The sequence below is a fragment of the Pelobates fuscus genome, chromosome 1 (assembly GCF_036172605.1).
Source record: "Pelobates fuscus isolate aPelFus1 chromosome 1, aPelFus1.pri, whole genome shotgun sequence".
Lineage (NCBI taxonomy): Eukaryota > Metazoa > Chordata > Amphibia > Anura > Pelobatidae > Pelobates > Pelobates fuscus.
In genome coordinates this window covers 236127789-236151265 of record NC_086317.1, presented here as the reverse complement: position 1 = coordinate 236151265, position 23477 = coordinate 236127789, and the positions used below count along the sequence as shown (strand labels likewise).

At 40.4% G+C, this 23477-nt stretch overlaps 1 protein-coding gene across 1 annotated transcript in view; it reads left to right on the top strand.

Annotated features, from left to right (window-relative positions):
• LOC134611973 (uncharacterized) overlaps positions 1 to 23477 on the top strand; it is a 184616-nt gene that overhangs the window by 55813 nt on the left and 105326 nt on the right. The window contains exons 8-10 of the mRNA XM_063456379.1: positions 2735 to 2875; positions 5003 to 5164; positions 15674 to 15789. Of these exons, the coding sequence (XP_063312449.1) occupies positions 2735 to 2875; positions 5003 to 5164; positions 15674 to 15789 (419 nt within the window). The remainder of the gene's footprint in view (positions 1 to 2734; positions 2876 to 5002; positions 5165 to 15673; positions 15790 to 23477) is intronic.

Here is a 23477-nt window from a genome sequence, read left to right as displayed (position 1 = left end):
TGGGCATCAGAATGGCTAGACTTAACATAAAGAGAATGGTCAGGAACGAGCCGAGGTCAGGGACACAGAAAGAGACTAGAATGATAAGACAAGCCAAAAACACAAGGATACTACAAACCGGGAGAGTCAAGAACAAACAAAGGTCAAAGTACCAAAATAATTACAATTAAAACCCGCTCTCGGATTACCAACTAGTGGAGACTATGACAAGGCACTGATAAAAAAGCAGTTTTTAGCATAAATAACCCTAAAAAGACTATGATTATTCACAATGGACCATGTGACCCTAAAATGTGTGGGTCGATGATGCAACAACACATGCACATCCACGCCATTTTTATTATAATCAGAGGTGGAGCTATAATATAGCGTGTGACTGAAGTGGATGGCGTCCCTTAGAACGCCACACTGACAGGGGGCTGCCGCACATGTGGATCGGCAGACGATCCGCTGCAGGCCGGGTAAGTATCCTTAAATATTTTCAGTGGGATTGGTGCGGTCACGTGACTATGCTTGCTGGAAGCCGTGACAGCAGCATTGGACTACGAAGCACCTCTAATGGCTGTCTGAGTGACTGCCACCAGAGGTGTTCTTAGGCAGCAATGTAAACACTTACCTTCTTCTGGAAAAGCAGTGTTCAGCCTGCAGGCACCAGAATCTCTACATTATACTGTAGTGGTTTTAGTGGCTACAGTGTCCCTTTACACATCTTTCTCTCACCTGTCAATTAACTCTTTGGCATAGATTACTGCGCTGAAGAACTGATTTACAAGGAGAGCAGGAGGCACAGATGAAAATGCACCCCCCCCCCAACACCAAAAAATGCATCTTCACCTCCTTTTTGAATTTAATGCTTCTTTCATGTTTTTTTTATCCCCTCTCTTGATTGTCTTACCCACTTTATGTTAAATCCCATTTTCCCCTTTGTATCTTACACTCCTCGTGTGTCTCTTTTTCCCCTACTGTTTCCCTTTTTCTCCCAGACCTTTTGTGTGACTTTCAGCCCCAGCCCCTTTGTTTCTTTCTTCCCTTCCCCAGCCCCTCTGTGTGTCTCTTTTACCCTGGCCACTTTGTATATCTCTGTCCCCACAGCCCTCTGTGTGTTCATTGTCCCTTTCCCCAACCCTTCTATGTGTCTCTTGTTCCCATTTTCCAGGCCTTATATGTCTTTTTTTCTTCCCAGCCTCTCTTGTCTTCCATGCAGGGCCGGAATGGGAGAAAAATTCGGCCCGGGCATTTTTTTATCACAGCGGCCCACTAAGAAGGGGTGGGGCAGAGAGGGTGTGTTTCGTCATCACCAATGACAAACACGCCCCCTCTCAAAGTGAGCATGTTGGTTAAATGCTCTTCCAGGGCAGACCATGCGCAGAGCTCTGCTAAAAAGCTCTAGCATGAGAAAAAAAAGCCCTGTATTTGTTCTGCACAGTGCAAGCAAATTTAATAACATGCTTGCACTGTGTTTCCTTGCAACTTGTCTCTGGTGTCTCTATAAATGGATACCAGGAGACAAAAGGGCCAGGAAAGAGCATTGTGCATGTGTTTGGAGCCTGCTTGTGGGATTGTGTGTGTGTAGAGTGAGCTGATTGTGGTGTGGTATTGTGTAATAAGGTCGGTTTTAGTTGTGTTGTGTTTTTGGTGTAATGTAATCCATATGTGGCTAGGGGCTGTAGAGAATGTGTGTACAGGGGATGTAGTAAGTGTGTGCATACAGGCTATGGTGTGTGTGTGTGTGTGTGTGTGTGTGTGTATATATATAGGCAATGTAGTGTTTGTAGGGGTTGTAGAGAGTGTGTGTTTAGGGGTGTAGTATGTGTTTGTTTACAATGAATCTAGTGTGTTTATAAGGGATCCAGAGTGTGTATTTTAGGAATGTAGTGTGTGTGTGTGTGTGTGTAGATGGTGCAGTGTGTGTGTATACAGGAGTCTAGTGTGTGTTTGAAGGGCCCAGAATGTGTAGGAGATCTAGTGAGTGTGTTTATATAACGGATTCAGAGTGTATAAAGGGATCTAGTGTGTGTATATGATCCAGAGTTTGGTAAGGGATCTAGTGTGTGTCTGGAACGTAATGTGTTTAGGAGTGCAGTATGTGTGAGGGGTGCTATAGTGTGTGTGTGTGTATATATATATATATATATATATATATATATAGATATATATATATATATATATATATATATACAGACATATATACACACACACACATATATATATATATAATATAAATATGTTCGGAAGTATTGTGTGTGTGTGTTTGGTGCAGTGGGTGTCTCTCCCCAGCTGCATGTGCCGCATGTCTCTCCAAGGGGGCCTGTGAGGGAGATCTTTGATCTCCTCACCGGCCCTCCATGGAATACAGCGGGGCCGGCGCTCGGATAGTGCCGGTCCTGCATAGACCGGCAGGGGAGATCCTGGGACCTCCCCTGCCGGCCTCGGCCCATGGCCACCGCGGCCCACCGGGCATTTGCCCGGTGTGCCCGATGGCCAGTTCGGGCCTGCTTCCATGTGCCTACCCCTCCATGTGTCTCATTTCCCTCTCCAAATTCAATGTTTTACTGATTCTGCCTCTAAAGCTCCTGTTTCAGTTGCAATATATTTTAGATAGATATTAATTTTAGCTAGATGCCACGATATGTAATATGACCGATAAAAGAAAATGAGTGAAATGGAAATATTTCAAGTGCAAATTTTATTCAGTAATGGTAATTGGAATTGACATGACTGTTTCATTTCGCAGGACTTCTTAGTAGAACTCATTGCTCGAGAGAGAGCAGAGGCACTGAAACTATATGCACATGACAGCAGGTCAGATCAATCTATGTTGCAGGGGGAACTCTTGGCAAGTCCAGTAATCTTTCTGAGGAAATGGATGGGTGAGGTAAGGAAATTAATGAGACTTACTAGTAACGTATATATGTTTATGTCAAAACTATAATTCCAGAAATAGTATGCAGTAAGTTATATTAGCGCAAGAGATAGATAGAGTTGATCAGAAACGAAAAGGAATCTTGGAAGGCATATAACCTGTTTAGAAAATTGGATGAAGGATCTGGGCATAGTTAAAGGAACACCATAGCATTGGGAATAAAAATGTGTATATAGTATAAATGTGTGAATATATAAATAATGCCCTATTGGCCATGCCTTTCTCTGAGATCATTCCCATGGGAAAGTAGTCGGATGCGAGTGTGCATGCACCGCAAAACGCCACACTGCACCGATCACATGGTCTCTTTGAGACCAGCTGATTGGAATAGTTTTACTCTACTATTTTGTCAGAAGTGCTTCCAGTGTCTTTCTGAGTAACATCCGCTAGAGGTATTTTAAACTGCAGAATGGCAATGCTTACATTTGCAGGGTTAAAATGGTAGGTGGGAGAGGAGGCACAGGGCACGCAGACCACTTCATCTTAATGAAGTGGTCTGGATACCTATAGTGTCCTTTTACGAAGAGGAGCACATATTTACATATCCTTTTTTTGTGATGGGGCATCTAGCGATCACTTTGTAACCCCATCTGTAACGGACACCTTCCGTTGACGGATGCTCCTAGCACTTCCTGAGGACTTAAGCACTGCAGCAGACACCACAACCACCGCAGACCCCACGAACCGCGGCAGTTTGGTTAGGGTCTCGCCATCTCCTACCCACCCTGGACCTACGACAAGGCTCCAGGTTCCAGTGGGTAAACCTCTCCTCCAAGAGAGTGAAGCAGGAACAAGCTCTTAAAAGATCCAAAGAGCATAGCAATCCCTTGTGGTGATATAGCAATTCCCCCAATAAGAGACAGGACTGTAGATTGAGGGGGAAGTAGAACTCTTTTTACTTGGCACCAAAGGGCCTTCTTTTATGCAGGTTTAACACATACAGGACCGCCCACAGGGGTTTACAGAACAACCAATAAACACGTAGTATACAGTACAAGCACTCCCATACATCTCCTCCCCTCTGCTTGGGAGATAATTGAGTTTCTTACTGTATCTACTCAATTATCTCCAAGCTGAAAAATCATACTTTTTATACATTTTTATAACTCCCTGATTTTACATCACATACGAATAAAACTTATATTTCTGTGATCAGCATAACTTGGGGAGCATATGTAAAAACCACATAAATCTGTCCAGGGGTTAAAAAGTTAGGTTGAGGTCCCTTTATTATCAATTGCAAGCATGGCTTTTCCTGCCCAAACCAGTTCCCACTGGTCTGGCAGTGTCCCTGGGACAACTCCCTGTTGGAGAACAATGGAGCTGGGGGAGGGGAAGAGCCTCACCTTCCCAGGTATTCAAAGGGGAAGAAAAAGTGTCCAAAAAGTTTGCATGTGTCCATACACTGTTTTTAAAAGGGCCAGCACTGTACAATAAAAGTCCATAAGCCCAAATCAGTTCTTAAAGGGCAATACATCCCAGGGCCACAGTGGCAGGGCAGGAGGCTAGCAATCAGTCCTCTCCAATGCCCAGTGGCAAATGGCAGTTTGTCACACCATCTATGTTCTGTATGCTAGGCAAGAGTCTGTGTGTGAGGTACACCGCTCCTTGATGACTCTACTGAGCTAGCAACGTTCTCTTGTTTGTTAGCACTCACATTGCTAATAATCGCCCACTGGAGGGCTGCAGCATTCTTGTGTGATGCCCTAACTTGTCATGCAAGACTTTCCACCCGTGTCCATTCTGTATACAGTTTTTTTTTTTTTTAAACCGATCTCTTCAGCCAAGTGTCTCTGCCCAACTTTCTACTATATTGTAAGTTTGTTTGGCCCCTCTCTCAACATTATACTGTTTGTTGGATAGTTGCTATACGTTTTGTGAAATACTAAAGCACTGAGGAATTAGTTGGAGCTGTAATAACAATAATAATAATTTACACAATGACTACATTTGATTTATATTAAGTTTTGCATAAAGTAAGTGCTCTAATTGCATTTTGCTATGTAGTTTATCTGTTTTCGAATGCATGATGCTGTTGAATATTGTGTACATTTAAATGTTCTGCTTGGTTTCACCCAGGGTTTTGTAAACTCTCTGGATTTACCTGCCGTTCTGCTTATTTGGGACCAGCTGTTCATGCAGGATTGGAATCACAAAGTGATGGAGAGTTTCTGCCTAGCCATACTCCTGCTACTGAAAGATTCAATTATGTCTGCAAAGGATTATCCTGCGGTTAGACAGGTGAATCTTAGTAATTTAATTAATAATATAAACATAATGAAATAAGGTCATTAATGCAAACATATATCCAATATATTTCAAATGAGAAAAATAGAAAACTGAGCTGGGTAAGTCATTACTATGACATAATTATCAAAGCATGTGTTAACGGAGTGTTAGTGTTATAATTCCATAGATTCCGAATCCTGTCTGTGCCTGAGTCACCAAGATAACAATAGTAACTTAATGGTAAATGGTTGCTGCACCAAAACCAAAATAAGAATATCAGTAATCAATGCACATTCAAAAACAATAGTCAGATACGATGTAGCTTGTAACTTTGCTTTTCAAAGCTGGAATTAGATCTAGTGAAAGAAAAAAAAATGATATAGTGTGATATTATGAATATTATGCAAAAATATACATAAATGAAATGCACTCATGATATATGGAGCTGCACAGATCTCTGAAATGTATGTTTGCTCAGAACAAACCCCTCCAGTGGGTGTAGGGTTCAGATACTGTTATTAGACTGTTGTATCCAGAGGCATAACTAGAAATCACTGGACCCTGGTGCGAAAAATGCCCTGGCATTGTCTAATCCCCCAAGCCCCTCCATGCGTATCATCCCCCCCGTCCCTCCATGCATCTCATTTCCCCCATCCCCTCCATGCATCTCTGCCGGGTGAAGGCTCTTCCAGCGACTCTGCAAAGACCCGGGGAGGGAGATCAAAAAATCTCTCTGACAGGGTCTGTGTGCTTGTAAGGGGCCCGGGCTCGCGGGGCCCTCAGGTGGCCTGGACCCCTTACAAGTGAAGTGGCTGTACCTCCCGACTGGCCCACGGTCGCAGGAATCGCACCTGCAGCCGGGCCCCATGGAATGAGCGGGCCCTGCGACCATGGTAGGTACGCCACTGGTTGTATCATAAAAAAAGAAAGGACCAGAAGAGTGGTCATGAAGTAGAATAGACTAGTGTAGGGATGGCTAAAAACCTTTCAGCTGTATCCTGATCTGAACATTGCAACAGCTACTATATCACAAACATGCTTTTTGTTGTGGTGTAGTAAAGGACAACTGCCATTATTATTATTATTATTATTATTATTATTATTATTATTTATGCCTTACTGAAAATAAAAGATTACATGTAATATAGCTTCATTTTATTTTGTAATCAATATATATACATTAATAATTATTTTTAGTGCATCACCTCGATTACACTTGCTCTTTGGGGGTAACCATTTTTATCTCTTTTTGGTCAAAGCACCATTTTCTGCTAAGTTCATGCACAATACAAAGATGTGGAATTGTCCTGTATTTAAATTTGGACAGCAGGTAATGCACAAAACAATGTGGTACAAATATAATATCTTGGATAATAACAGCCTCCTTTGTCTGGAAGTAATGACGTTGTCTGGAAGTAAATGATAACGTTCCTGGCCCCAGAGTGCATTTTTGAGATGTCAGGCTGTTGCAAATGATGTACGTATTCCTAAAAACACACTAGCTTTTCATTAGCTGCATGGTTAAGGTTGTGTAAGCTGTGCTTCTGACCAAAAACAACCTAAAGATAGCCCTGGTAGAGCAAAGCTAAGCAATAGGATGCACTCATAAGAGATGTGTACCTTGGCCTAAAATTTTAAATTCACTTTGAATCATCACTTCAGTGAATAACATTGCATCTACAGTATATGATTAATTATATTTCTGTTTATGTTTGATTCGGTCGCAGAACAAATCATCCCGATCCTGACTATAATAAGGTCATTCACTAACTGAGGATATTTTCGTATTTACATTAACTATTTGGAACTATTGTGACTTGTATACCTGTATAAAACAAATAATACCATCCAAACTTCTATCACTAAGCAGAGGGCATGGGTCCAATGTGCATACATTTTTAATTTTTTTTTCATTTTTTTTAGCATAGAACAAAGGTAAAATTGTCTAAGTATGTTACAACTATCATTCTAGTCTTGCCGTCAATACTCCTTCTGCCAAAAAAAAGCAAACGGTAAAGGGGAGCCATAATTACTCTGGAAATTACATAATTGACTAAAACATTGAAAATCACCTATAATGTATGTTATGTTTATTCATGTATTGCTTCATTTTCTTTTAACTTTATATTGAAGATTTAGTAATTTAAATCACAATGCAGTTCGGTCCATGCACATCCACAGCACACATTGCAAAAGAGGAGGAAAAATAGAAACATTGTTTTATTTTTCCTCTTCTCTGTATTATTTCTCTATACTGTAATTAACATCCGGTGGTAAGGACATAGATTATAGCAATGGTTGACATGGAACTAAGAAGGAGTCACCCAGTTGCAGGATAAAGAAGTGTTGATGTCTGCATTTAATTTTATTTTTCACACTTCGCAAATGCATTTTGTTAATATATAGGGGTTTAAAACATTTAAAAAATCTTAGAAAATTACAATTCCCTTTAAATACTAAAGCAATCAACTTACTATTATGACCTAGCGGAGAGGTTAAGAAAAAGAAAAAAGTTCAGTTTGTATTTATGAACCTGATTCTACATCTATGAATCTTTCTGGCTCAAATACTTGCTCAGTCATATTTATCCTCAATTATAAATATGTTCAACTGCTCTTATCTTTGAAGAAACACACATTTATGTTATAGTATGCTGAAATAATAATGCAATGTATGTAAGGCTACGTATTAACTTCCATATTTCCATATTCCGCCTGACAAGCTAAACTTCCTTTTATTTTCTGCTATCTGTGTTTCAAACAGAAGTAACATCCTATGGGCAAAAATGAGATTCTCATTAAAATTACTGCACGCCATGGGCAAGAAACTACAATGCTCTAACAGCTGTTAAGGCTTCTCAAAGCTTCTGATTCTACAGTGAAAATGTAATATATTCTTTAGTGTAGTGCTAATTGAAGGAACATTTAACTTTAAAATTTAACAGTGTACACACTTATGTTAAATGGGTTGAAATATTTTTTATGACCATTTTATTAAAAGGTAATAGTGGGGTAAATTTAGTTTGCTCTATAAGCATTTTATTGCTAAATTTCAGCGATCACTGGGATGGATGTGAATGGGAATGGCATAACAGTCAAGAGAGTATGCAATGCAAAGTGCAGAGGATGTTCTTTTTTTTTGTTTTATAACACTGAACATTTATTTATCCCAAAACAGGCATCATACTCTGCAGTACAGTATTTGTTTGTTTTCATCTGCAGGCAAATGTTACATTCAGGCTTCCAAATAACGTATCATCTTCATAAATGGTCCAATGTCCCTCTCTATTGGACTAATTGGGCCTCAGGCTCATTTAAGAGCAGCTCACTATCCCTCTACTCTATCAGTCCCTCATTAGCAAAGTGCTCCCTGTGTTGAGCTTGCTGGATGCCCAGCCTCACATCCTCCCTATCAATCTTAGCATGCCAACAGCAGAGTAGAGATTAGGCTGGGTTCATGATGGCCAGATCAAAACTTGGCCATCTCTGGGCTCATCTTCCTCCAGCTCCTCCAATGTTGTGACCCTCTAGCACATGTAGCATCAAATCCACAGACTTTAATAAAGAGTGCACAAGGTCAATATAAGCTTTGTGGTTTTCACTGCCATTGATGCACTGTCTTTCAGTTAGTTACAATAGTATCAGCAACATACAGAGACATAGGTATACAATAAAGGTGATTGCCATAAGTTATGAAGAGACATTCTAAAAAAAAAACAGGGTTTAGACTTGATTAGTTAAACACACTTGGTATCTAGATTGGGCTACCATGGGGCAATAACTGCACACATAAATCATAACTAAGACACTGAGTTTAACAGGGAACAGTAAAGATTTAGAAAATTTATCAAATCATGATCTATTTCAGACATGGTAAAGCCAGGAAAACATTGCTTATAAATAAATTAAATTTTTAATTTCTCCTCGTCTCTGTATGCTTTCTCTATATGCTAGCTGCCAGTTGCAAAGGACAGAGCTTATAAATATGATTAACAGGGTTAAGGTGGAGGCACCCAGTTGCAGGATAAAGAGGTGTTGATGTCAACATTTAATTTTATTATTCAGAAACTCACAAGTAAATATTTATGAAATATAGGGATACGTAAGCACCATATTAAAAATCTTGTGAAGTTACATTTTTCCTTTAAAGACATTTTAAGCACTTTGGCAAGTATGTAATCGATATTGCAACTGAGGAATTTTAATATAATGAATAAAAGTGTTCTATTGAGTTCTTCAATAGTTACCATAACTGCAATGTTTAAAAAGTAAGAACACAATTAATGTGGCCAGAGGATTGGAGCAGTGTCAGCTTTGTTGCATGCCTAGCTGACCTGATGCTACAGTTCTCCAGCTTGACTCTAAACTGTTAAATTGTTAGCCTACACTTAGGAGTCTGTCCCAGACTCACTCCCTGATACAGTGGGACCTCGGTTTACGAATTTAATGCGTTCTCCGGGACGTTTCTTATTGCGAAACATTTGTAAACCGAAACGCGGTATCCCATAGGAATGCATTGAAAACCAATTAATCCGTTCTGGAGGTCAGAAATAAGTCAAAATGAGTTGGCTTGGAAACCAACCCACAATGCAGAACACACAATAAAAGGCATGCAAACAATGAAGCTCAGCTCCCTACCTTTCCAGTGCTTGAGAAATGGACCAAAAAAGTTCCAAAAAGTCCCAAAACCACTGCAAACAATTTCCAGAATGGCACCAAACCTTGATGCAAAAGCCGCTCCAACACCTCCACACTCGACGCCACATGCTACCCACAGGCTCCAGCATGCAGGGGGCGGTGCTATAAACCTCCAAGGTGCAATTGTGTATTGCGAAACAAATTTGTAAACCGAGGCATTATTTTCAATGGATTTTCATTTGTAAACCGAAAATTATGTTAACCGAAGCGTTTGTAAACCGAGGTCCCACTGTACTTTGTTAGTAAATGGGATCCCTAGGAGAGATAGCAGATGTCATGCCTCTTTCTTTAGGGTACCAGGCACATACATCTTAATACAAAGTGTTATGCCAAAATCCCTTCTGGAAGCAGACTGAGCATGACCAGATGGGTCACAGTCAAAAATGGATAATAATCTTTCAATCAGTTTCCCATATATAGTTACATAGTTACATAGCTGAAAAGAGACTTGCGTCCATCAAGTTCAGCCTTCCTCACATTTGTTTTTTGCTGTTGATCCAAAAGAAGGCAAAAAAAAGTTTGAAGCACAATTTTGCAACAAGCTAGGAAAAAAAATCCTTCTTGACCCCAGAATGGCAGTCAGATTTATCCTTGGATCAAGCCCGTTATTACCCTACATTGAAAGATTATATCCTTGAATATTCTGTTTTTGCAAGTATGCATCCAGTAGCTGTATGGACTCTGATAAAACCACCTCTTCAGGCAGAGAATTCCACAGGGCAGCACAAAACCAGGATACACCACTGCCTCCAATCCTCCGGAACACTTCCTGAAAGAAAAGAATCGTGAAAGAAAAAAACAGAGGTTCACTTATTTCTACACTTAGTTCCTTAAGTACACGTGGATGGATACCGTCAGGCCCAGGAGCTTTGTTTATATTAACTTTCTTTAGTTGCTGCAGCACCTTGTCTTGAGTTAACCAATTACAATTATTCTGCAAGTTTTTAATAGCAATCATTTGCACATCTATTGCCATGGGTTCTTCCTTAATATATATGGAGGAGAAATAGTTATTTAAAAATCCTGCCTTTTCCTGGTCTTCATTAACTAACACCCCCATTTCAGTTTTTAGTGTACCTACACTTTCATGTTTGTTTTTTTAGAATTTTTGTACTTAAAAATGCTTTGGGGTTGGTTTTTCTCTCTTTAGCTCTCTTTTTTTCATTTTGACGTTTAGCAAGTCTAATTGCCTTTTTGCACGCATTATTTGCTTCCTTATATCTTTTATAAGATGCATCTGATTTGTCTGATTTAAATGCTTTAAATGCCCTTTTCTTATTTTTAATCTCTTGTTTTACTTCTCTACTAAGCCACATTGGTTTTAATTTGTTTCTTTTATATTTATTTCCCAATGGTACATACTGAGAAATGTACCTTTCTAATATTTGTTGGAAGATGATCCATTTATCCTCAGTGTTCTTTTCACTAAAGAGTTTATGTCAGTCAATATATTGTAAAGCTTCCCTTAACTTATTGAAATTGGCCTTTTTAAAATTATATGTTTTAGTATACCCCATGTGCTTTTATTTTTTGAGTTTATTTCAAAGGACACTATATTGTGATCACTATTTCCCAAGTGCTCACCTACTTGAATGTTGGTCAAAAGATCAACGTTGTTTGTTAAAACCAGGTCCAGACAAGCGTCCATTCTAGTTGGTGCTTGTACAAGTTGTGACATGAAGGTGTCATTTAACAAGTTTAAAAACCTAATTCCCTTTGCTGAGCTACTAGTCCCTCTGTCCCAATTTATGTCCGGGTAATTAAAATCTCCAATATTTAACGTGTTACCCAGATTTGCAGCTTTCTCAATTTGCTCAAACAGCTGTTGTTCCTCGTCAATATTAACATTAGGTGGTTTATAACATATCCCAACCAATAGTTGTTTTCCCTTCTTTTCCCCCAAGCAGATATTTACCCATAAAGCTTCCACATTTTCCTCATGGCATTCCATTTGCTTAAGATTTGGCTTTAAGTCATGGTTGATATACAAACATACCCCACCACCCTTCTTGTTTTTCCTATCCTTCCTAAATATCATGTGCCCATTTAAGTTAACTGCCCAGTCATGTGTCTCATCCCACCATGTTTCAGTTATGCCTATTATATCATATTGTTTAGTGTATACTAATGCCTCTAGTTCCCCCATTTTGTTATTTAGTCTCCTTGCATTAGTAAACATACATTTAATATCATGCGTCATTTGTATATTTTGTGAATTATCAACATTACATAGCTTCTCTGTTCTGAGCTTGCCCCTCCCCCGTCTCCACCTCCCTTACACTGTGCTAAAGCCCCCCCCCCTGCTACTAGTTTAAAATATCATCCAACCTTCTAGCCATCCTATCCCCCAGCACTCCAGACCCTCTCCCGTTTAGGTGCAATCCATCACTACTATAAAGGTTGTACCCAATCGCAAAGTCGGCCCAGTGCTCTAAAAACCCAAAACCCTCCTTTCTGCACCAAGTCTTAAGCCACGCATTGACCTTTCTGATCTCCCGCTGCCTTTCTACTGTAGCGCGTGGTACAGGTAATATCTCAGAGAATACCACCTTGGAGGTCCTTTTCTTAAGTTTGCGACCTAATTCCCTAAAATCATTCTTTAGGACCTTCCATCTTCCTCTTACTTTGTCATTGGTACCAACATGGACCATGACCGCTGGGTCATCCCCAGCCCCTCCCAATAATCCATCCACTCTGTCAGCAACATGCCGGACGAGAGCACCCGGGAGACAGCAAACTGTCCGGTTGAGCCGATCAGAGCGGCAGATTGCCCTATCTGCTCTCCTAATGATAGAGTCCCGTACCACCACAACCTGTCTTGGCTTCCTTACATTTTGATCCCCACCCATACTAGGGGGGCTGTTAGCTCGGCTGTTAGAAGTAACAGCTTCCTCTAATACAGCTACTCCTGAGCTGATGCTCCCAACATCTTCCCTCAAACGGGCAAATCTGCTAGGTTGCACCAAATCAGGACTAGCTAGCCCTTTCCTCTTCCCTCCCCCCCCTCTTCCTCGCCCCACTGTCACCCAGCTACATGTCTGTTCCCCATCTGTCTTATCTCCTCCCTCTCCACTACCTGTCCCCACTAAACTCTGCTCAGTGAGCAGCAGACTCCTCTCAAGGTTGTCAATCTCCCTCAAAGTTGTGATTTGCTTCTCGAGATCTCCAATCTGAGCTTCTAGAGAAGCCACTCGCACACAACCATCACAGATGTGCATTGAGTCAAACCAGCAATCTTGCTAACACTCATTTCCCCAGGTATAGAACAATAAAACAATTACCTTGTTAGTTCAAACCCCTTGTTGGTTTTAACTCCTGTTTTTCTAACTCCTACTTAATAAAGTGTGCTTTCAAGTAATGTGAGCAAGCTCAGTGAGTTAGGGGTGTGCCTTTATGGGGATACAAATCCTACACAGGTGCAATTAACCCCTTAAGACCGGAGGGCGTACAATTATGTCCTTTTTAAAGCGGCTCTAAACGCCGCAGAGCGTAATTGTACGCCCTCCGTTTTTTTGTTACTTACCCGGTCGCCGGCGATCGCGGTTGGGGGGACTCCCAGGGAGCCCCCTGCGGCACCTCCGTCCTCTTCAGCCCCCCCCCCCCCCCCCGGGCCATGTGAGAGTGAGGTCCTCACAATCACATGGCCGGGATAGCTGGCTGCAGCAATGCCAGCAGGGGGACTAACTGTAATGACAGGTAGTCCCCCTGCTGGCTGGAAATCAAATTAAAATAAGTTAAAATAAGTGTAAAAAAAATATATACTTAGATCATATATATATATATATATATTATATATATATGATCTAAGTATATATATACACATATACACACACACACACATACACTTTCTAGGTGTATTTTAATATTAATATATATATATAATTATATATATATATATATTAATATCAAATTACACGTAGACTGATACTGATTAAATATATATATTTATATGTAATATAAAAAAATAAATATGTAAATACGTAAAAAAATAAAATTTAAAAAAATTATTAAAAATAAAATATTAAAAAATATATAGATGTGTTTTATTTCATTCTAACTGTATTGTGATATTAATATATATATATATATTTATATCAAAATACACGTAGAACGAAATAATATATATATATATATATACATAAATATATACGTATATATCACTATATATATACCTATATATAAATAAAAATATTTTTAAAAAATTATATATATATATATATACGTATATGTATATATATATACATATATTAATTCTACACATATATTTATGTAATATTTTTACATAATTAGGTATCCTAATTAATTACAATTAGCGGGACCTGCCTGACAACCCATGCCGAAAGTATAGGAAATTTAATTTGCTAGCACTATATTTAACCCTATAACTTTCCAAGACACCATAAAACCTGTACATGGGGGGTACTGTTTTACTCGAGAGACTTCGCTGAACACAAATATTAGTGTTTCAAAACAGTAAAATGTATTACAACGATGATATCGCCAGTAAAAGTGACGGTTTTTGCATTTCTCACGCACAAACAGCACTTACACGGACGATATTATTGCTGCAATACTTTTTACTGTTTTGAAACACAAATATTTGTGTTCAGCGAAGTCTCCCGAGTACAACAGTACCCTTCATGTACAGGTTTTATGGTGTTTTCAAAAATGACAGCATCAAATATAAGGCTTGTGTTTCATTTTTTTCACATTAAAATTCGCCAGATTGCTTACGTTGCCTTTATGACCCTACCCCTATGATGGCATACTATTTGCAATAGTAGACAACCAAAGGTATTGCAAATGGGGTATGTCCAGTCTTTTTTAGTAGCCACTTAGTCACAAACACTGGCCAAAATTGGCGTTTTTTTGCATTTTTCACACACAAACAAATACTAACGCTAACTTTGGCCATTGTTTGTGACCAAATGGCTACTAAAAAAGACTGGACATGCCCCATTTGCAATACCTTGGGTCGTCTACTATTGCAAATGGTATGCCATTATGGGTGTAAATTTATTTTGTGGGCTACTATACAGTCTCAAAGGCAATGTAACCAATCTGGCGAATTTAAATTTCAAATGTAACACGCTATATTTGACCCTGTAACTTCCCAAAACACCATAAAACCTATACATAGGGGGTACTGTTTTACATGTGAGACTTTGCTGAATACAAATATGTGTATTTTATTGCAGTAAAAGCAAACAGTATTATGACATTGACAGTTAAAATGTCACGTAGAACTAAAAAAATGAAAAAAAGAAATCTTATTTTCTCCCATTTTTTTCATATTAAATTATGTTTCATAGCTAAATATTTGATATTCAATGAAAGCCCTGTTTCCCCTGAATAAAATGATATATAATAAGGGTGGTTGCATTTAATATGAAAGAGGTGAATTACGGTTGGACAGACATATAGCGCAAATGCCAGGTTTTGTTTACATTTTGTTTCATTCACAACGTGTACATTTGGCTCCGTCCTTAACCCCTTAAGGACACATGACATTTTATTCCAGAAGTTTGGTCCTTAAGGGGTTAAGGGGTTAATGAACACTCCCCCCAATCAATCAAGCAGCAGCACAAAAGAGGGGGAAAAACCACAACAGAGAAAAAAAAATGTAAAAAACTATTTTCTTTCATTTTTTTTAAACTTTACCAACTGAACCAATTAAACAAAAATAAAATACAAACCACTCTTCACAGTATACAATCCACTCCAAGGAACTCCTGGTTTTCTAACTTCTTCTTGAAAGAGTCTACTTAATAGAGTCTGCTTTCAAGTAATGCCACTAACAAGTCAATTGTGACTTCTCTTACAGGTATTCTTATATGAGGCATGTCACCTGTTTACATCTGATATACAGAGGGCTTGGATTCACCTACAGCAAGGAGGATTACCTGCAGATATCCCTGAAATGAATAGACTAAAAGAAAGGTAGTATAATATTGCAATCTCAGTATTTAACATTTTGGAATCTAGATGCCATTACAAAAGGGTGAAGTCATAGATATATCCATTTGGATATAGTCAACTTTGCACAATGCAGAAGACTTTATGCTTCCTTTTGTCATGTAGCAATATGTATTTAGTACTTTCAATGCCAGGAGAAAGTGCAAAGTGTTAAAGGGATACTATAAGTGCCAGGAAAACAAAGCTGTGTTCCTGGCATTATAGCTCCTTCTGCCTCTCCCCTCCCTTGTGCCCCCTTCAATGAGCGGGAGCTAATGTGCATGCACTGCTAGTGCCACTCATTAGGCCTCCCCATAGGGAAGAATTGAATCAAAGAGGTGATATTGAATGTCTTAATGCAGGGCGAGAGGACATCCAGGGTCAGTTACTGGACCAAAATTCTGTTAGGATCCAGGAAGCACGTCCAGGAAGCACTGAAGGCAGACTTAGTGCTGCAATGTAAACATTGCAGTTTTTCTGGAAGTTTTTCAGTTTTTTTACATTGCAGCACTAGGTGCAATAGGGACACTGCACCCAGACCACTGCAATGAGCTCTTCCTGCTCTTTATGCTGGGTCTCTCTTTCCTGTTTGCTCAATGCATTAAAGCACTATACAGTTGGCTGCTTGTGCTGATGTATGTGTGAGTGTTATCTTACTGATGTTACTTGGTAGTGTTGCCTGTTTTTGGCGATGCTTCTTATGGGGGGGGGGAGGAGGTAGGGATGCTGCTTGTGGGGTTGTGGATCTGGGGGAGATGATTCTCGTGTGGTTGTGATTTTAGGAGGGAGGCTGTTGTGGGGTGGTGTGTGTGGATGAGGCTGTTTGTGGTGTAGTATGTGTGTGTGCATGTGAAAAGGGGCTGAATGCAGATAGTTTATTCCCCCCTTCCTCTTGCTTAACTTAGGTCTGGGAGGGGGTAACACCTTGGTAGCCTTTTGGGAAATCTAGCCATGCATAAGCCTACAAGCCAATGGTATTACAAACAAATAAGAAAGGACTAACATGTCCTTCTTTTATATGTGTCCCTTTATTCAAGTGACCAAAGTGTACAACAATGTTTTGACTGGTAGCCTCAGTCTTATAATATTCACATGAAATTTCTTATTATTTATTGATGCAACATTGGAATCACTATACTATAAATTTTATTATGTGATAAAGGGATCATGTAATTTTAAGAATTCAGTTTCTGACCACACTTTTAATTTCCTGTTAAGCACTATTTCAGAAAATTTCCTCATACTTACCGTAATTTTCTTTTCCTGGATATATCCATGGCAGTATCTATAATTTCCCCTTCCCATATTTTTAGATCCTTCGAGTGTCTTACATGACTGATGATACCAGTTAAGGAGGGTGTATTTGTAAAGTGTTTCCTGTCCTGAACAGCCAAGGGGAGGAGCTAACCCTATCGTGATGCTGCCATGGAATTCATGGCTAATCAATGGCAGCATCACGATAGGGTAATACCCACGGTCAACTCAGGGGAGGGAAATATAAACGAAGACAAATGTAATAATGCATCAAAAAGAAAAATTCCCTATTTATTCAGAATCATGAAACTGAGGAAAGTACATTCCTTCCAAATTCTGTGGTCTTTCTGGACCTCACATCCAAGCCATAATGCCTAATAAAGGTGTTGGTGGATGCCCATGTAGCTGCTCTGCAAATGCTCTCAATATGTTAATATTAGTAGCAGCTGCCCATGAAGTAGAGAGAGATCTTGTAGAATGAGCCTTTAATCCTGAAGGGACTTGAGTCTCTTGAGCCTGATATGCTGAAGAAATGGCAGAAACAATCCAGCGGCTTAAAGTAGATTTTGATGCAGCAAAGCCTCTACAAAACCCAGCGAAGTGCAAAAAGACACTAGAAGATCTTCTCCAACTAGTCGTCTTATCCAGATAAATAGAAAGGCACCTGGAGACATCCAACGTATTCCATCTCTCTTCCTCTGGATTAAGAAAGAACTATCTCCTCATTAAAATGAAATTCCGACATCACCTTAGGCCGGAAATCTGGGTTAGTCCGTAGAACAACTCGATCAGGGTAGAACATCATCCAGGACTCTTCAGCAGATAAGGCCTAAATTTCAGACACTCTCCTGCCTGAAGTAATAGCAACAAGAAGGAGAACTTTGAAGGTAAGCAGCCGGTCCATGGAGTCAGAAAGAGGTTCAAAGGGAGGAAGAGACAAAGCCTTTAGAACTAAAGGAAGGTCCCAGTCAGAAAACAGGCCACCATGCCACCCAGATCCCAACTGAAACCCGTAAGAGCAGACAATGATGAAACTTGCACACGTAGGAAACTAAGGCTTAGCCCTCTATCCAGGCCAGTCTGCAGAAATTCCAAGATGTTGGAGACTGTGGAAGAAAGACAGGAAACATTATTATCTTTGGCCCAATCAGCAAACACTATCCAAATGCGATAATACGTATAAGAAGTTGATCTTCTCCTGCACTGCAAAAGAGTGCTGATATCTCTTAAAGAAAGGAAAAATGAAATAACTAACCAGTACTAACAGGGATAATTGCCAGAGCAGGAGAACAACAATCACTCCAAATCAGAAACCTCAAAGGAGAGAGAAAACAGTACCTTTAAATAGGAATCTTGATAATACAGGACCACACACAGGAATACGTGCAAATGCACATGCCCAATTAGCCAAAATACGCCAAAATGAAACGAAATCCTTGAATCATGAAAAGAAAATGAACGGACCGTTCGTGCCATGAAAGGAGTTAGTACCCTACTGTCAAAGTGAAATAAACAAATGGGAAATTCATGCGAACACAAATCATCTAAACTTCACGAACAGGACCAGAGTACATAAAAGAGAACGCCGACCAAGATGGCGAAATGGCGCGAAACTACCGTCCAAAGCCTATGAGAAAGGTGAGTGCAAGAAACCAAAGGCAATGCCTAAAGGACCACTATAGTGCCAGGAAAACAAACTCGCTTTCCTGGAACTATAGGGTGTTTAGGTCCCCCCCACCCGCTGAGCTGAAGGGGGAGGAATGGGTTAAACACTTACCTTTCTCCAGCGCCGGGCTCCCTCTGCGCTGGGGACTCTCCTCAATCTTCCAACGTCATCCGCCAAATGCGCATGCGCGGCAACAGCCGCGCGTGCATTCAATCAGTCCATAGGAAAGCATTTCTCAATGCTTTCCTATGGACGTCAGCGTCTGCTCACTGTGGTTTTCAATGAGACAGCCACTAGAGGCTAGATTAACCCTATTGTAAACATAGCAGTTTCTCTGAAACTGTTATGTTTACAGCTGCAGGGTTAACCCAAGATGGACCTGGCACCCGGACCACTTCATTGAGCTGAAGTGGTCTGGGTGCCTATAGTGGTCCTTTAACCCCTTAACCCCTTAAGGACCAAACTTCTGGAATAAAAGGGAATCATGACATGTCACACATGTCATGTGTCCTTAACCCCTTAACCCCTTAAGGACCAAACTTCTGGAATAAAAGGGAATCATGACATGTCACACATGTCATGTGTCCTTAACCCCTTAACCCCTTAAGGACCAAACTTCTGGAATAAAAGGGAATCATGACATGTCACACATGTCATGGGTCCTTAACCCCTTAAGGACACATGACATGTGTGACATGTCATGATTCCCTTTTATTCCAGAAGTTTGGTCCTTAAGGGGTTAAGGGGTTAAGGACACATGACATGTGTGACATGTCACGATTCCCTTTTATTCCAGAAGTTTGGTCCTTAAGAGGTTAAGGAGGTCCCCCATAGGGAGAAGAAAATTCCAAACACAAGTAATACTCAGCTGTCAAGTGACTTATCTGTTTCCATATATTTGCAGGTACCAATATAATACCCCTACCCTAAGGATCACATCGGCTGATATCCAATACTATATATGTGTACTCTGCAATTTTACTGCTACCCAGAGGATCACAGCGGATTTATCTTAGATGAAGAATGTGTATACAGCATGCACCGCTACCCATAGGATCACACTGCGGCAATAGGCTGAATGTTATAATGGATGTGTCACACATAATAACCGCTACCCAGAGGATCACAGCGGAATTATCTTTGCTGAAAAATGTGTATACATCACGCACCGCTACCCATAGGATCACTGCGGCGATGTTTTAATGCACGAGTCACACATAATAACCGCTACCCTTAGGATCACAGCGGATATAGCTTGCCATCATAATATACCCCATTATATCACCGCTACTTTAAAGATCACTGCAGTTATTATTCAAATAGTAAGGATATATGGCATACATTTACAGCTACATCAAAGATAACAGCTATTAGGAGTTAGGTTAGGAGTATCATCATGTCCTTTCCAGGAGAGAGAGGGTGAACTCTCATGGGTAAGAAGCTAAGCAGAGGTAAACTAAAACAAAAACTAGTAAAAGTAATGCAATTTACCTGAAACCATGTTCACAGCCAAGAGCTCAGGAAAAAAGGCTGATGATACCAGGTAAGTAGGGTCTATTTGTAAAGTGTTTCCTGTCCTGAACAGCCAAGGGGGAAGAGCTAACCCTATCGTGATGCTGCCATGGATTAGCCAGGAATTATTATTGCTTTGTTTTGGCAAAAGATTACCTTACACTTTGGTTACTTGAATAAAGAGACACAGATACAAGAAAAAGGACGTGCTGGAGTATTTTTGTCTATTGTGCTTTGGGCATAAATGGCATTTGAGCACTTCTTCTTTTGTGACTTAATTTGATATCGCTAAATTTTTTTAGTGTTTGTGCAAAACAAAACTCAGATGTGCTAGTTCTACCTTTAACACTCTCTAGCTTGCTAAAATGAATCAACTTAAAGCAGTCTCTGTTCTATGCCATATACCTAAAGAAGAAATTACTGCATCTCCTCTCATTTGATAAATCTTGGCTATATGTAGGAGATTTATCAAAAAATTATTTTCTAAAAATTGGTGGCACAAGCACCAATAAAGGTGGAGCAATCACCATGGAAACCACAGGGACCAATACTTCTTCCAATTTGCAGTTCTACTACTCTGAACTAAGTAATTTCTTTACTTTGTTTATCATATTGAATTATATTTCAGAAAACAGGAAAATACCATGTTTTCTCTTTATTTCATAAATACCGATATATTATTACATTGCTGCTTATTAACTATTATTATATGTGGTATAAATTATTTGTCTTTTGTGCATACATACCTTTTGTTTGCATTTTGCATTTTCTTTTATATTTACTTTCACAAGTCAGATAGTATAGGTTAGGGTAAAATATTAATTATATCAAGTTAAAGGGAAACTCCAGTGCCAGGAAAACGATCTGTTTTTCTGGCACTGGAGGGTCCCTCTCCCTCCCACCCCCCAATCCCCGGTTACTGAAGGGGTGAAAACCCCTTCAGTGACTTACCTGAGGCAGCGGCGATGTCCCTCGTCGCTATCTCCGCCTCCGCGACGCTCCTCCTCTTCATTGCCTCGGCCGGTGGGCGAGACTGATCTCGCCCACCGGCCGAGGGGACCTAATGCGCATGCGCGGCAATGCCGCGCATGCGCATTACGTCTCCCCATAGGAAAGCATTGAAAAATCATTTCAATGCTTTCCTATGGGGTTTTGAGCGACGCTGGAGGTCCTCACACAGCGTGAGGACTTCCAGCGACGCTCTAGCACAGGTTTCCTGTGCTAGAACCCAGGAAGTGACCTCTAGTCTAATAGACAGCCACTAGAGGTGGAATTAACCCTGCAATGTAATTATTGCAGTTTATAAAAAACTGCAATAATTACACTTGCAGGGTTAAGAGTAGTGGGAGTTGGCACCCAGAGCACTCCAATGAGCAGAAGTGGTCTGGGTGCCTAGAGTGTCCCTTTAAGTCTTGCGCTCAAACTCCCACTACTTCTGCACCAATACATACAGTAAAAAACTAAGAAAAGAGTTACTTGTGCACTATTCCAATCCCTTTGCATATTTAAATAACTGGAGGTTTTTCGTACCACTCCAATGGCCATTAGATGCAAGCTTTAATACACTCCAGGTGCTTCACACCAGAGCTTGTTTTAAGCTCTATTCCATGTGAGTAGGTGTGGCAAACCTAGCCACTTCTGGACTATGATATGTAGAGGTTGTCCATAAGCTGTAAGGGGGGACTGTATCTTCTATATTGTGTGTGTATTTTATAGGACCGTTCGCATGCTGGCAGCCCTAAGCTACCAGCATACAAACCCTTCGTTTGACGAATTGCGGCCATCCGGGCCGTTCGCCAACCGAACACGGGCTCCCCAGGTAGACCACACACTTAGAAGTCGTGTGGCGCTCGTTAAACAATGTTGCAATCGGTAATTAAAGGCTCTCCTAGGTGGCCGTCGTTCGACTACCGACCATGCGGCGGTCGGCCATCTTGGATCCTTTGTCTCTCCAGCGGTGTTCGGTCGTCGAGTGCCTGGTACTAAAAACGGCTACTCAATGATACGAACACCGCTGGACTTCCAGAGCGTTCGGGAGTTCCGCTCTCATCACATTGTGTTCCCCATTGGTGTTCGGTAGTTTTAAACCGAACTCGATGGCTAAGTGTATTTTATGCGGCATTCGGTCAGTTCAGCTGGGAGCTGAGCGGTATTCTCCCAAAAGATGCGCTCAGGTCCCAGCTACCTGCCGAACGTTCGGTCATTTAAATCTGCCGAATAGAATGTAAAAAAACTTATTTTAATACAGATTGTCAGTTCTGCTGCACCAGGGGATAATCCACTTAATCGTCCATTTTAGTGGGAGTATCCTTCTCGTGCAGCACAGCCTGTTGGGAAAGTTACATTGCATGATGGGAGAAATCCCCTGGATTTACTGTATGGAAACCCCTTGCATGGGGAACTGTATAAATATGCCAGCTGTGAATAAAGCCAGTTAGTTGACTCCCAAACTGTGTTTCGTCCGGTTATTGGGAGGATTTGGGAACTTGCCTTACTTTTCAGCGCTGACTGTGGATTTACCTGTGGAACCAGCGGAGATCGGGGATTTTAACATTACACTCCGCTACAGTAGGCCATTTGGATTTTATTTCAGCTATTATACTTTTGAAACATATTGCACTATTGGAACTCTTTTCTTCTCTTTTATGTCCCTGGACCCCAACTATTTGGAATACACACCAACCTGGAGATAAAGGCAAACCTTTATAAACTCACTCTTACTTCCATACCTCATTTTGGACTTTGTGGACTTGTTTGCTTTTATGTATTACTGATTTTACACATTATTTGTTATTACTCAAAGTTGTTTCATCTAATAGTACGCACCCCTTACCCTTTGGCGCACCCTTTTAGGTGTGCTGCCTCCCTGTACTCTTACTTAGCGCTATTCCATTTTTGGTTTCTGTCATCTTTCATTAGATGCAAGATTACCATGTCAAGTCAAACCTCTTAGGTGAGTCCCAAGTGCACACCACATGGATTCCGCTCTGTCTCATTAAATATTTTGTTACCTGAAGCTGAAGGAAGCAAGCTGAATTGCTAGTGTAGGGCCCACCTAACAGGTTTGCCTTGACATGGCAGGTGGGCATCCATCTAATGGGCCATTGGAGTGATACTAAAAACCTCCAGTTATTTAAATAGGGTAAAATGTTGTCTATCTAATTTTTTTTTTTAATACTAGAAGAACAAAAGAAGAAAAAAACGGTGCGTGCATATGTGTCAATGTTAAAATTAGATGTCA